This window comes from Gasterosteus aculeatus, chromosome 2 (genome assembly GCF_964276395.1).
Source record: "Gasterosteus aculeatus chromosome 2, fGasAcu3.hap1.1, whole genome shotgun sequence".
NCBI classification, from domain to species: domain Eukaryota; kingdom Metazoa; phylum Chordata; class Actinopteri; order Perciformes; family Gasterosteidae; genus Gasterosteus; species Gasterosteus aculeatus.
This window is the reverse complement of record NC_135689.1, coordinates 11,504,384-11,514,992: the sequence shown is the minus strand read 5'-3', so window position 1 is coordinate 11,514,992 and position 10,609 is coordinate 11,504,384. Positions and strand designations below refer to the sequence as shown.

Genomic DNA, 10,609 nt, shown 5'->3' with positions numbered 1-10,609 from the left:
GGGTAGTCATGGCTGTAGCGCAGCTTTCATCTTTGGTAAATACGCTTATATTTTATAACCCATTTGACAATTAGATAAATGCTCATTTTCTTACTGTTAACAGCATTTGAAACCAAGTGGTGCACTTAACTTTTATTCTGTATTAGGTTTTGGTTTTAATCAATACAGTATGCAAGTCCTATACCATATATGTGTATTTGGGTACATTAAGGTACAAAGGTTTGGCTTTTCCTTACACCTTATTCGACGAGTTTATATAATAGGGAAAGGCCCTCCACTGAGATCAGACACCCAGTAGCTAAATATATTATATACACAAGCTACGTTTTAATCTTTAGACTTAACAGTTGAACCAGAAAATTACGTTGAGTACGATATAAAGCACTGACAAAGTCAGCTTTAAAAAAAACAAAAAAAACTATTTGACCTAAAGAAAAAAACAATCAACTTTTAACTTTGAGCATCTCCACATTTTTATTGATAGAAAAGCAGTCTTAGTAGAGGCGTTGGGGTTTGCCCATGGTGCTCTTCACGTAGAGGGCACGCACGTTCTGCCAGTTCTTCTTCAGCAGAGACACGAGGAAGTTAACGGCCAGGTGGATGTTGTACACAAGCTCATCCTCAGTCATCTTCACGTGTCCTACAGCTACAGCCAGACACAGCACCTAGAGCACAAAGATCAATGTGTTAAAACGGTTACCAAAATACCAGCAACCAGAGCAACTTCAATGTTGTCAACACAACCAGTCACTCTTTCAGAAGACTGAGACCGGGGCTTTGTCATCCAGAATGACTAATTGCTTAGTATTAATTCATCATTGAACAACTTGGTTAAAACTTTTAAATTCAGTATATAACAGTATAATTCAATAACTCTGCTTCAGGGAAACGGCTAAAAGCAGAAATTATCAGTATTTGTGCCATTGCTCCCCAATATCCAATTGAGTGGCATTGATTTATGAATTTAATTTAGCTCCGCATACCTTCTTCATCTGGAATTTGATGGTGGATTTGACCTCGTCCACCTTGGTGTTCAGGTTCTCATTGTGGGTGAGCAGGGAGGGGAACTTGCCAGCCTTGTTCAGACCAGGACCCAGGATACGAGGGATCTGCTTGATCAGAGACTCTGAGGCCAGGAAGGCATCGTACTTCTTGGCTAGAGGGCGAAAAGTGAGAAACCGTGTTACAGGAGTAATTCCTAATCATAAACCAGGCATTTGGCAATTTAGGGCGCAAACTGTATACCGAGCTTCTTGACCATCTTCTTGTTCTTGTTGAGCTTCTTGAGAGCCTCGATGTCCATATGTGGCAGCTCAGCAACTTTAGCTTCGTCACAGTGCTGCTGGTCTCCCAAGACGCACACTGAGAATTTGGGCCTGGGGAGAGTCTTCAGCCTGCAGAGGTTCAGAGTCATTAGAGACGATGCTCGCAGCCCCACATCAAGCACACAACGTTTGATTAAACGTTCATATTCAAGGGGTGAGCTCACATGTTAACTTCTCCAATGGAAATGTTTACAGAACAGTCCTTTTTCATTAAACTCAACCCGTAAATCGCCTGGAGACTAGACTCATTTAGGAGTGGGAAAAGGAATCTTACCCATACCACCAGCGTGGCCGGTGTCCAGCTGACCTCTTTGGCAACATTAAGATAATTGGTCGGCATGAGGACATGAACATAGCAGCTCAGTAACTCAATGCCTCCCCTCATGTTTTAAGACCCAGGGTAGGGGTCCGCCTGCTTCACCTCCACCAGCAGCGCTGGGTCGGCTCGGTCAGACTACCCAGAGTACTTCTCCATGTCCGCCCCAGGCCTGTCTGGTCTTTCATTTTTAGTGATTTTAAGTACTAATCGCCATATTTACAGGCCGTTTTGTAAACTCAGACAGGGCAGGAAGCACACAGGGAAAAGGTTGGGTGAAACAGTTAAGGGTCGAACCTGACAGTGCCGGAGAAACGCTTGTCCTTCTGGGGATCATAGTTTTTCAAGCTGATCTGCAGCTCCACCGACTCTGTAAACCTGAGAAACACACATGGTCACACGTTGTATGCTACTCTTTTTTTAAATCAGAAGACAGAAAATGTAGCCGGTTTGACAACTCACTTCCTTTGCTTGGTAAGGGAGCCCTGCAGGACTTCCTTGACGGCATCGTACAGCGCATCCCTGGACACCTTACTGTGACAAAAGCAGCAAAAATCAGAAAACGTATTAAGACAGTGATGGCGGAGCAGCACCACCATGCACACGTCCGATGGTCTGCGGCGGAAACACGACTAACATAATAGATTTGACAAAAACCGAAAATATTTCGAACTATATAATCAGGGAAGACAAGTAAACACATCCGATGAACGATTGTGCTCTAAAACACATGTTTAACGTGTGGATGCCATTGGATTGTCTCGGAAACTCAGCGTGGTGTCCTGACGTTGCTGCGGCCGATGAGCCGGTATCGTACATTACATTTAGCTTCAGCCAAATACCTCCACTGAATAAAACTACGGTCTTCAATGACAAGACTTTAGTGGAAAACGAGTCTCGAAGTTCGTTTCGATGTGGAAACTGTATTATTTGACATTTATCAGTTACGGCGAGTCTAACCTCATTTTTGCGGCTCGTCCCTCTCGACGCTACGTAGAAAAGGAAGCGGAGAGGGAAATTACGCAAGATAAAGGCGTCCTTTAGCTTACGTCATCAAAAAGCGGCGACGTTTTTTTTAACTCAACTTTATTGAACACGTTTAACCCATTTATTACATTCCAGTTTGTTTATTATTATAAGATTTGCAGTAGATACACCCTGGAATAGATAAATAACAAAATCCATGAAAAAAGATTTAAGGCTGAAAAATGAAATGTTAAAAGTTCAAATATATTTGGTCATTAATATAAAAAGTTTCAAAACATGATGGAAAAAAATCAAGTCAAAGAATATTAGGTCTAAAATTGTCAAAAAGAAGTAGGTGAAGAAGGGAAGTAACAAAAAAAAATTGAAATCGCCTAAATAACATTTTATTCCAATTTTTCATTTTAGTTTCAATATTATAATAGTATAATGAATCATACATATTTTATATATTCATAGGTGTAAAAAGGGAGTAGTAGTAGTTTAACGGTTATGTGCAAAGACAAAATAATTGTTAACAGTGAGTGATACTGAAGATCAGTTTAGGTCATGAGTATTACATTTTTTCTCTTGTATTAGTTTTTCTATAAATGAGCAGGAAAACAATCCAACACATGTTCATTAGTATCTTCTTTTCACGAAACGTGCATCTGCTGTTTACAATTGGGAAGAAACAACAAATAAGTTTTATTAACGTATATCAAGACTGAAAAAAATCATGTGTGTGATATTCTTTTCAAAGCAGCTTGGAGTGACTTTTTCAGGAAGGTCTCATTCGCCATCAGGCACACTTGGAGGGAGTGTTTGTGTGCAGCCGTCACCTGGAGAAACAACGATACACATGCAGAACGATTAGTCATCCTGTAAAGCACTGCTCTGCCACTATGCATGACACAATGTACAAACTTACATGACTGTTATATTTGGTAAGGACTGTCAGCATTAGTTTTGCAAACTTCACAGACTTTGGGAATTGAGAACCTTGGCTGTGGAGCTGTTCGCTGAACTGTGTGAATAGTTCTTCACTGAAGTCAAGCTGAAAAAACAAAACAGCAAAAAACAGGCCACTCAATAACAATGAGGAGGACGTGGCCTTGCAGCATTAATAAACAAACGCTCCCCTTACCTTGGAGTCTAGCAAGCTGTGGATAACGGAGAGCACAGCCTCACTCCAAGATATTTTGAATGTCATTCTGGAGGGGTAAGAATATCGCAAAAACAATCAACTAATAACCATAAGAGACTTTTATTTTGCGCTTATTTGACATTTTACTGCTGTAAAAAATTCTTACTGGAGCACGAGCAGTCTGTAATGTGAATCCAAGCAGCCTTCTATCAGTCTATTAAGCAGCTCAGCCTGTAAGTTCCCTGAAAACAAAGCAAACTTCAAAATTAATTGATTTGGCTAAGAGGTGAGAAACAAGGTCATACCTCCAAAACATCGGTCCTGTTTTTATGTACTTTAACCAGGACACCGACTCCGTGCCCACTGCTCTTTAACTAACTGACGCAACAGGCCATACTAATAACCCCTGACCTCGTCCGTAGCTCAACCCGTTCCTCACCTATGTCCTTTTCCTCAAGGACTGGTCCAATCAGAGCATCGCACGTTGGTCTGGGATAGCGGCTGCACAGCGACGTCACTGCAGTGACTAAACATCTGGAGGCCGGTTCTGACAGGGAAAGGACCTGCGGTAAAATGACATCCTGTCAGTCTCAAACACAGCAACACAGCCTCCAAAATCTTTGCACATCCTATGATGGACCTTCTGCAGCAGAAGGCTCTTGATGAGTGTTGCGGTCGTGCTGTAGCTGAAGTCAAGAGCAGGGGCCAAAATACTGCTGCACAGGTTAGGCAGAGTTTGCTCAGGTAAGTCAGGCAAACTCAGCATGCTGCACAACACCACCACCTAAACAGGAGAGGGTGAGATGGGAAATCAGATCAGCAAGCAAACGTATAAACACGAGTGAAAGCGCCCAGATCAGAAAGAGTATTTCTCCCTTTTTGAGTTTAGCTCTAAAGCACAAGCTTAAGTGACAATTGGTGCTGGTTTATAGCCCGTCTGATCTTCCACCTTCTTATAGTCGTGCTGCTCTACATGAAGTGTAAAATATTGGTTGCCTGAACTCAATTACAAATTTCTGAGACTTTATTAGTATTGGTGTTGCGGTTTAGTTCCCACATATAACAATTTAAGTGTTGAACAACAAAAATGTTGAGGACATACTTGGCCAGGGTCACAGTGGTTCAAAACTTTTACCACTTCCACGGAGATCTGGTCCCACTGCAAACAGAGTAACTAAATGAATAACATGTTACTCTGTGTTGGCTGGAAAAAACAAAACAACGTACCTCTGTCTGACTTTCCAGTAATTCTTTTATTTGAAGAACAGAGATCTGAAAAAAAACACAAAATCAGAAAGGGTTTGGGTATTTCTATTAAAACTGTAACAAATGTGATGAATACAAACCCAATGGTCTGATTAGTACACTTGATTTGATCACTTTGGAAACTAGTTATCAGGAGGGTCTCATTAAATGGAAAAACTTTTTTCAGTAAAGAAGCGATAAATGAACCCTGTCTCTAGCGTCTCTGCTATAGAAGTACGATCTTTACCTTTATATGTTCAGGAAGGGCATCACATGGAGCGCCTGGTTCCGGTTGCGGTTCTTCACAAGGGGTTTCTGCCGGAGCTTCGCTTTCAGAACTTCCTGCGGTCTCTTTAGCGCTGCATTGGTCGACATTGTGACATCCACTACCATGGACATCCACCTTCCTGCGTTTACTCTCCTGTCCCGTTTCCTCGCAATCTGAGTCCACAGTCACAGAGCTGGATGTTCTTTTCCTTTTTGTCGCCAGCTCTGACAAACCAGGTTCGGGAGGAGAATCTGATTCTGTTGGACTGCTGAAGCACACGGCCCATCCTCCGGTTCCGCCAAAACCACCCGAATGCTGTGCCAGCGCCTTTAGTCTCTGGCTGCATAGCGGGGTGTACAGAGGGGGGTCACTAGAAGTCCCAATGACTCTTTCTAGCTGTCTAACCAGAGCAACGACCCAGGGGCTCGGATGAAGGTCCTGTCCGAGGCATTTGAGAAGATGAAGAACCGTCGTCCGGGGAAGAACCGTGTGGACCAGATAGATGAAGGACAGCAGGTTTTGTTTAAATAATGCAGGGAACAGGCACACCAGGGGTCGACTGGAATAGGCGAGGGGGGAGAAAAAGTGTGAGGCCGGGGGACGTTTCATAGTTGATGTCAACAATACAACCAATTTTAAGTCAGTGTTCCTGAAGTTTAGAACTTTGAGGGGTTAGTCGAGCAAATGCATACACAGGCGTATTTGTACAGATATCGGTGCAGAATTGCCGTGCGTGTAGTAATTTATTTAGTAGGGGAAACTAGAAAAAGCACAGAAATCTGACATGAAACTATGATAGTCACTTTTTATTCTGACATTTGGATGCTATCAAGTTAGAATGTCTGCAGGAGGAGACCTTTATTCTGAAATGCTATGTTAGAATGACATTCTCTGGAGGGGGGGTATGACATCAATCCTAAATGTACTTCCTTAGTTTAACCTTGAAGTTTCTGGATTGTATGTAGTGTAGTTAGTATGAAATACTGGTACATTTATTATTTTGCATATATTAAATACAAGTATACAGAATTGAAATTAATCTTTTCCTTAAAAGTTTACAGTAATTACGTTGTTTGAAAAAGGTATTCAAATTGCTTACATTTGATGGTTTATTCTTTAAGGGACATATCTGGTGTTCACTTCACACTACCGTAATGCCCGGTGCAAAAGCGCATGCGGAACAACTGGCCGGACAGCTTCTCCCGGTGGTCTGCTCTCCAGGAACCATTTAATCCCAAAACAGACGCGCACATATTACCAAAGCGACTGCAGTTACTTACACAGTCAGTGGCTGGGCTTCCGTGCCCGAACACGTTACTTCGTCCCGGCACAGTGCGTCCAGCAAGGGGGACAGTGACATGTCCGGGTCGAGCCGCTGCTGCCGGTGGAAGACGTCCAGGGCTTTGAGGGCACCGGAGGTTCCGCACAGAAGCGACCGCACCAGCAGCTTGGACCGCCCGTTAAACCGACTCAACAACATCCCAACCGGAAGGTTTACACCCGAAGCCCCGCGGAGCAAACGCCGCCGCGGTTATTGAAACGTCTTCTTCGCGAGCGTCATTTCACAAAGCTTCTGCGCGGAGCTTCCACCTGCTGGTGAAAGTCAGAAACGACAACTTCCAGCCTCCTAAAGCGAATCAGTTTCTTCATGCAACAATGTAAATAAAAAAAATAAAAACACAAAAGCTTACGTGAGACAAAATGTGAAGCAATTTATTTTCTGTGTACAAGTACAACTTGTTTAAAAAGTTATAAAATTACATTTCATATTCTTGCCAAAGCTGTGGGGGAAAAAACTTTACAATTATCAGTAGTGGACTTTAGCAAGAAGGGGATAATACAGCACACTTTTTATCCATAGATAATTAAAACTACCAGCCAAACACTTAAAAAAAAAAAAAATCTAAATGGTGCAAATAACAGGAAGAGTCAAAATTGAGTACTCTAAACACTGGAAAAATGAACTTGCAACATGTTGGAAGCACAATGGCCACAGGAGAGAAATTAATCCAAACTAGAAGGCCATAAACAGTCACAGCATCATTAGCCAAATGTGTCACATCTGGGGTAGTCACATCTAGAACAAGGGTAAATAACCATGCGCCACCGAGCCATGTCTACACTCACCACCAATCAGAAACTGCAGCAGGTGATTTCACAAGTTAGTTTCGCTCTGGTTGAAAGAGCACTATTCAGTAAAAACAAAATAATCACCTCCTGTAGTGAGAGCAATTAAAAACCAACACACAGGGCCCTCAATGGCAGATAGATAACATCCTGAATATTCACACTTCACGAGAAGATTTAAATACTGACAGCAGGGTCGAAACACAGCCATGTGTTCTTCGGGTGGGAGGGGGCAAATGAAGAATTCGGACCCCATCCAGTGGTTACAGGCACCGACGAGACAGAAAAGGCTCAAAAATCATACTCTTCAGATAGGTAAAAAGGAAAGGCAACATCATCGTCTTCATCATCCCCGAGAAGGGCCATGGCTATGAAGAGATTGATTAAATCAACATCATCGTAGTCATCATCTTCTGTATAATACTGTTGAGCAAGAAACACATGTCAAGTAAAGGAGCAGTAAACGCACATGCCAATGTTGGCTAGAACTGGATAACTACAGGAATTCTATTTACCGGAAATGACTCGTGGTGTGGAGGTATATCATGCCAGTAGAGGCACTCAGTTTTGAAGGGACAGCATCTGTATCGGGTGTAGTAACTGCATCTTTTCTTACTAAAGAAAAGACAAAATAGAACATGTGAGTTAGATCCAAGTGGTTATTTCTTAAAAAAAAAAATGAAATTACTTTAATAGTTATTCGGTTTTTGACCTAGAATCGGTTAATCAGCATGGAAAATGCAAGGCGGTAGCTGATGCAACGCAATGTTTAAAACTCAACTCTGAGTTCAGAAGTTAAGAATCAGTTCAAATGCAGGAGATAAATGGCCGGTTGAAGAGAAGTCAGGCTGAGTTTCATGTCTAGTATTAAGGGTCGGCGACGGCAGAAACCTTTGCAAAGCACCATTACACCCAGTTCACAATAAGGGTGGAATTAAAGTGTCAGGTCACCTTTTGTTAAAAGTGCAACCTGGTGAGAGAAAAATCATCCGGACAGCACTGACGTGGACATTTTAAGAAGGCCATCGGTCATTACAGCCCTTCAGCCCAAGTGTACAGTTTACTTTCGCCATTAAAAAAAAAAAGGGGGGTATTCCACAACATACCTGAATTTGTCTTTAAAGGCAGCAACTACTCTTTCCTTGGCCTGTCCTTCAACCCACTGTTTGTGTGGCACATAAAAGGCCGATCTCACTCGACACTGTGGACAGCTCCTTAGGAATTATCAAACACCAAGGTCAAGTCAAATCCTTTACACACAATGTCAGATACCAAGGGAAAAAAAATATGTTACTTAAACTTACTTTACCACATCCGGACCGAGGTCTTTTGTTTTCCTCCAGGTCATGATGCATTGTAAACAGAAGGAGTGATTGCAGTTGGGCAAGATTCCAAAAACATGGTTCCTCGGATCAGTCTTTTCATACACCTTGTCCATGCAGATGCCACAGGTCACATTCTCACTCCGGAGGAAGGTCTCCATTTCCTTTCCATTCCCTTGGGTACTAAACGCCGCCACAGCGGCAGCAGCAGCACCTCCACCCCCCATTGTCTCATTGGAAGTCTCCTGGACACAGAAACGTGCAAGTCAGTATCTGCTGCCTGGGTTCAAATTTGGTTTGAGACACCAACAAGAAATAAAAAAATAAAATAAAACCCACAATACAGCATACCTGCTCATTTGTTCCAGCACATGCTTGTGCAGCTTCTGAGCTCTGGACTGATTGCCAAGCGGCAGTTAAAGGAGCGTTATCTAAGGAAAAAGTGGTAGAGAAAAACGCCAACTAACGTCATGGACATCTAAAAGAAAAAGAAAAAAGAAGCCTATACCTTGCGATTGCTCCTCAGCAATATCTGATGCCGGGAGCCCAGAGTTGTGTTGAGGATCTGAGATGCTAAACAGCAACTGTGATCTGCTGTACGGCTGCCTGGACAGCACGTCAGCTTGTGGAAGAGCAGGCGCCGACCCTCTCCGGTCGGGTGGAGCGTACGCTGCTGTAGAGGAAACCGTAGGTACCGAACCTCTTCTACCTGCAACAGCTGCATCAGGTTGAAGGACGTGGAGATACCTAGCAGTGGGAAATTAATTGAAACACTTTGGTAATCTGTATGATGTACTCTTCCAGTCTCATTTTAATTACACCTAACTGAGGTAACTGGGGATAGCAATGTTTGTTTTTCTTTCAGAAGAAGCGTACCTGCAGCTTTCACCGTACCAGCATGCACCTTTCTGGAAGTACCTACATATTTGGGATGGTGGCATATCGGCCCATTCATGTCGGTAACTACATCTTGGACCAAATCTGCAAGAGCCATTGATGAAGCGCCTGCAGCGAAAGAGGAGGAGCGTGAACCGCTACAGCGATGACGTAGGCGAAGATAATAATCATAACGTTAATTGATTATTCAAAAAGTTGCTGTTAGGAGAGACCGTCCGGCTTTAAGCCTCACGTGGGTCGAGTCCTTGACGTTTGCAGAAAGGAAACATCTTTGCATTCCTCTTCCTTTAACAAGAGCAGTTCGATGGAACCAGAAATTATTTTTGAGAAGTCAACTATAACCGCCAGTTTGAATAATAACCGCAACTTTAACGGTTAACATTAACTCTGCACTCTGGAACGTTGGGTTCTGACGTTAGTTTTATAAACTAATGTTTAAAATACGTTAGTAAGCCAACGTTAGCGTCAGAAAGTTTCACGGCTGACTATTCCCACGTGACTTGAATGTAACTAAAGTTAGCTTAATTTAAGCACTGGCTATTAGCAAAATGACGTTATGGCAACGTCAACAACAGCTGCTGATTTATTGACATTTCAACAACAATCATCTCAAACCGCCACCAACTAATGTCAACGTTACATTCACTTATTTTACGGTCACTTTCCCTACAACGTCCGGCAGCTTTTTAAGAAGTGTGAGCTTCGGGACTAACGGACAAAGCGGGACGCTTCCGGTCTTCATTAATACCACAACCTGCTGCCGCTTACCTACAGATACTTCCACTACGGACCGAGTCCATCCTCTGTGTGTGCTGAGCATGCCACCGATTCCCCTCCATCTTACTGTATAAGTACTCGCCACCTTGTGCCAATCAATTTAGCAACCGACCAATAGAAACGTGACGGGCACGTGCCCGCGTCACGTGCTGCGGCCAATTTGTGGGAAGCGGCCGCAGCGTTTAATTGGTGGTGATTGTGCCAAACGTGTGTGTGCGCGCG

At 43.0% G+C, this 10,609-nt stretch overlaps 3 protein-coding genes across 6 annotated transcripts; all 3 read right to left on the bottom strand.

Annotated features, from left to right (window-relative positions):
- Positions 1-448: 448 nt before the first annotated feature.
- rpl10a (ribosomal protein L10a) lies at positions 449-2,706 on the bottom strand. Of its 2 annotated transcripts, none has more exons than XM_040193625.2 (6): positions 2,602-2,706; positions 2,104-2,175; positions 1,939-2,019; positions 1,246-1,394; positions 984-1,156; positions 449-665 (listed from the first exon to the last, which is right to left on the bottom strand). In XM_040193625.2, the coding sequence occupies exons 1-6, from the start codon at positions 2,604-2,606 to the stop codon at positions 495-497; spliced, it is 651 nt and encodes a 216-aa protein (XP_040049559.1). In that variant the 5' UTR covers positions 2,607-2,706; the 3' UTR covers positions 449-494. The 2 variants fall into 2 exon arrangements, with proteins under 2 accessions (XP_040049559.1, XP_040049560.1); XM_040193626.2 differs by having other exon boundaries at positions 1,600-2,019; positions 2,602-2,701.
- Positions 2,707-2,748: 42 nt separating this feature from the next.
- Positions 2,749-6,841, bottom strand: fance (FA complementation group E). 2 transcript variants are annotated; one of them, XM_040193619.2, is made up of 10 exons: positions 6,545-6,836; positions 5,244-5,823; positions 4,979-5,023; positions 4,854-4,910; positions 4,392-4,535; positions 4,191-4,314; positions 3,918-3,993; positions 3,752-3,818; positions 3,536-3,661; positions 2,749-3,446 (listed from the first exon to the last, which is right to left on the bottom strand). In XM_040193619.2, exons 1-10 carry the CDS (start codon positions 6,742-6,744, stop codon positions 3,342-3,344), a joined length of 1,524 nt encoding a protein of 507 aa, XP_040049553.2. In that variant the 5' UTR covers positions 6,745-6,836; the 3' UTR covers positions 2,749-3,341. The 2 variants fall into 2 exon arrangements, with proteins under 2 accessions (XP_040049553.2, XP_040049554.2); XM_040193620.2 differs by lacking the exon at positions 4,854-4,910 and having other exon boundaries at positions 6,545-6,841.
- Positions 6,842-6,951: 110 nt separating this feature from the next.
- On the bottom strand, positions 6,952-10,601 carry mkrn4 (makorin, ring finger protein, 4). Of its 2 annotated transcripts, none has more exons than XM_040193244.2 (8): positions 10,379-10,601; positions 9,590-9,718; positions 9,222-9,460; positions 9,065-9,144; positions 8,696-8,958; positions 8,498-8,605; positions 7,907-8,006; positions 6,952-7,814 (listed from the first exon to the last, which is right to left on the bottom strand). In XM_040193244.2, exons 1-8 carry the CDS (start codon positions 10,447-10,449, stop codon positions 7,683-7,685), a joined length of 1,122 nt encoding a protein of 373 aa, XP_040049178.2. In that variant the 5' UTR covers positions 10,450-10,601; the 3' UTR covers positions 6,952-7,682. The 2 variants fall into 2 exon arrangements, with proteins under 2 accessions (XP_040049178.2, XP_077948709.1); XM_078092583.1 differs by having other exon boundaries at positions 6,952-7,759.
- Between the last annotated feature and the right edge of the window lie 8 nt (positions 10,602-10,609).

Coding starts and splice junctions, on each gene's coding strand:
- fance (XM_040193619.2), bottom strand. CDS start 6,744: ATGTTGTTGAGTCGGTTTAACGGGCGGTCCAAGCTGCTGGTGCGGTCG. Junction 5,824..6,544: donor GAAGCCCAGCCACTGACTGT/GTAAGTAACTGC, acceptor CGCCTATTCCAG/TCGACCCCTGGTGTGCCTGT. Junction 3,994..4,190: donor CCTTGAGGAAAAGGACATAG/GTGAGGAACGGG, acceptor CTTTGTTTTCAG/GGAACTTACAGGCTGAGCTG.
- rpl10a (XM_040193625.2), bottom strand. Junction 2,020..2,103: donor TCCCTTACCAAGCAAAGGAA/GTGAGTTGTCAA, acceptor TGTGTTTCTCAG/GTTTACAGAGTCGGTGGAGC. Junction 666..983: donor TCAAATTCCAGATGAAGAAG/GTATGCGGAGCT, acceptor TTTGTGCTCTAG/GTGCTGTGTCTGGCTGTAGC.
- mkrn4 (XM_040193244.2), bottom strand. CDS start 10,449: ATGGAGGGGAATCGGTGGCATGCTCAGCACACACAGAGGATGGACTCG. Junction 8,007..8,497: donor GCCTTTAAAGACAAATTCAG/GTATGTTGTGGA, acceptor TCTTTTCTTTAG/TAAGAAAAGATGCAGTTACT. Junction 7,815..7,906: donor CACACCACGAGTCATTTCCG/GTAAATAGAATT, acceptor CTTGCTCAACAG/TATTATACAGAAGATGATGA.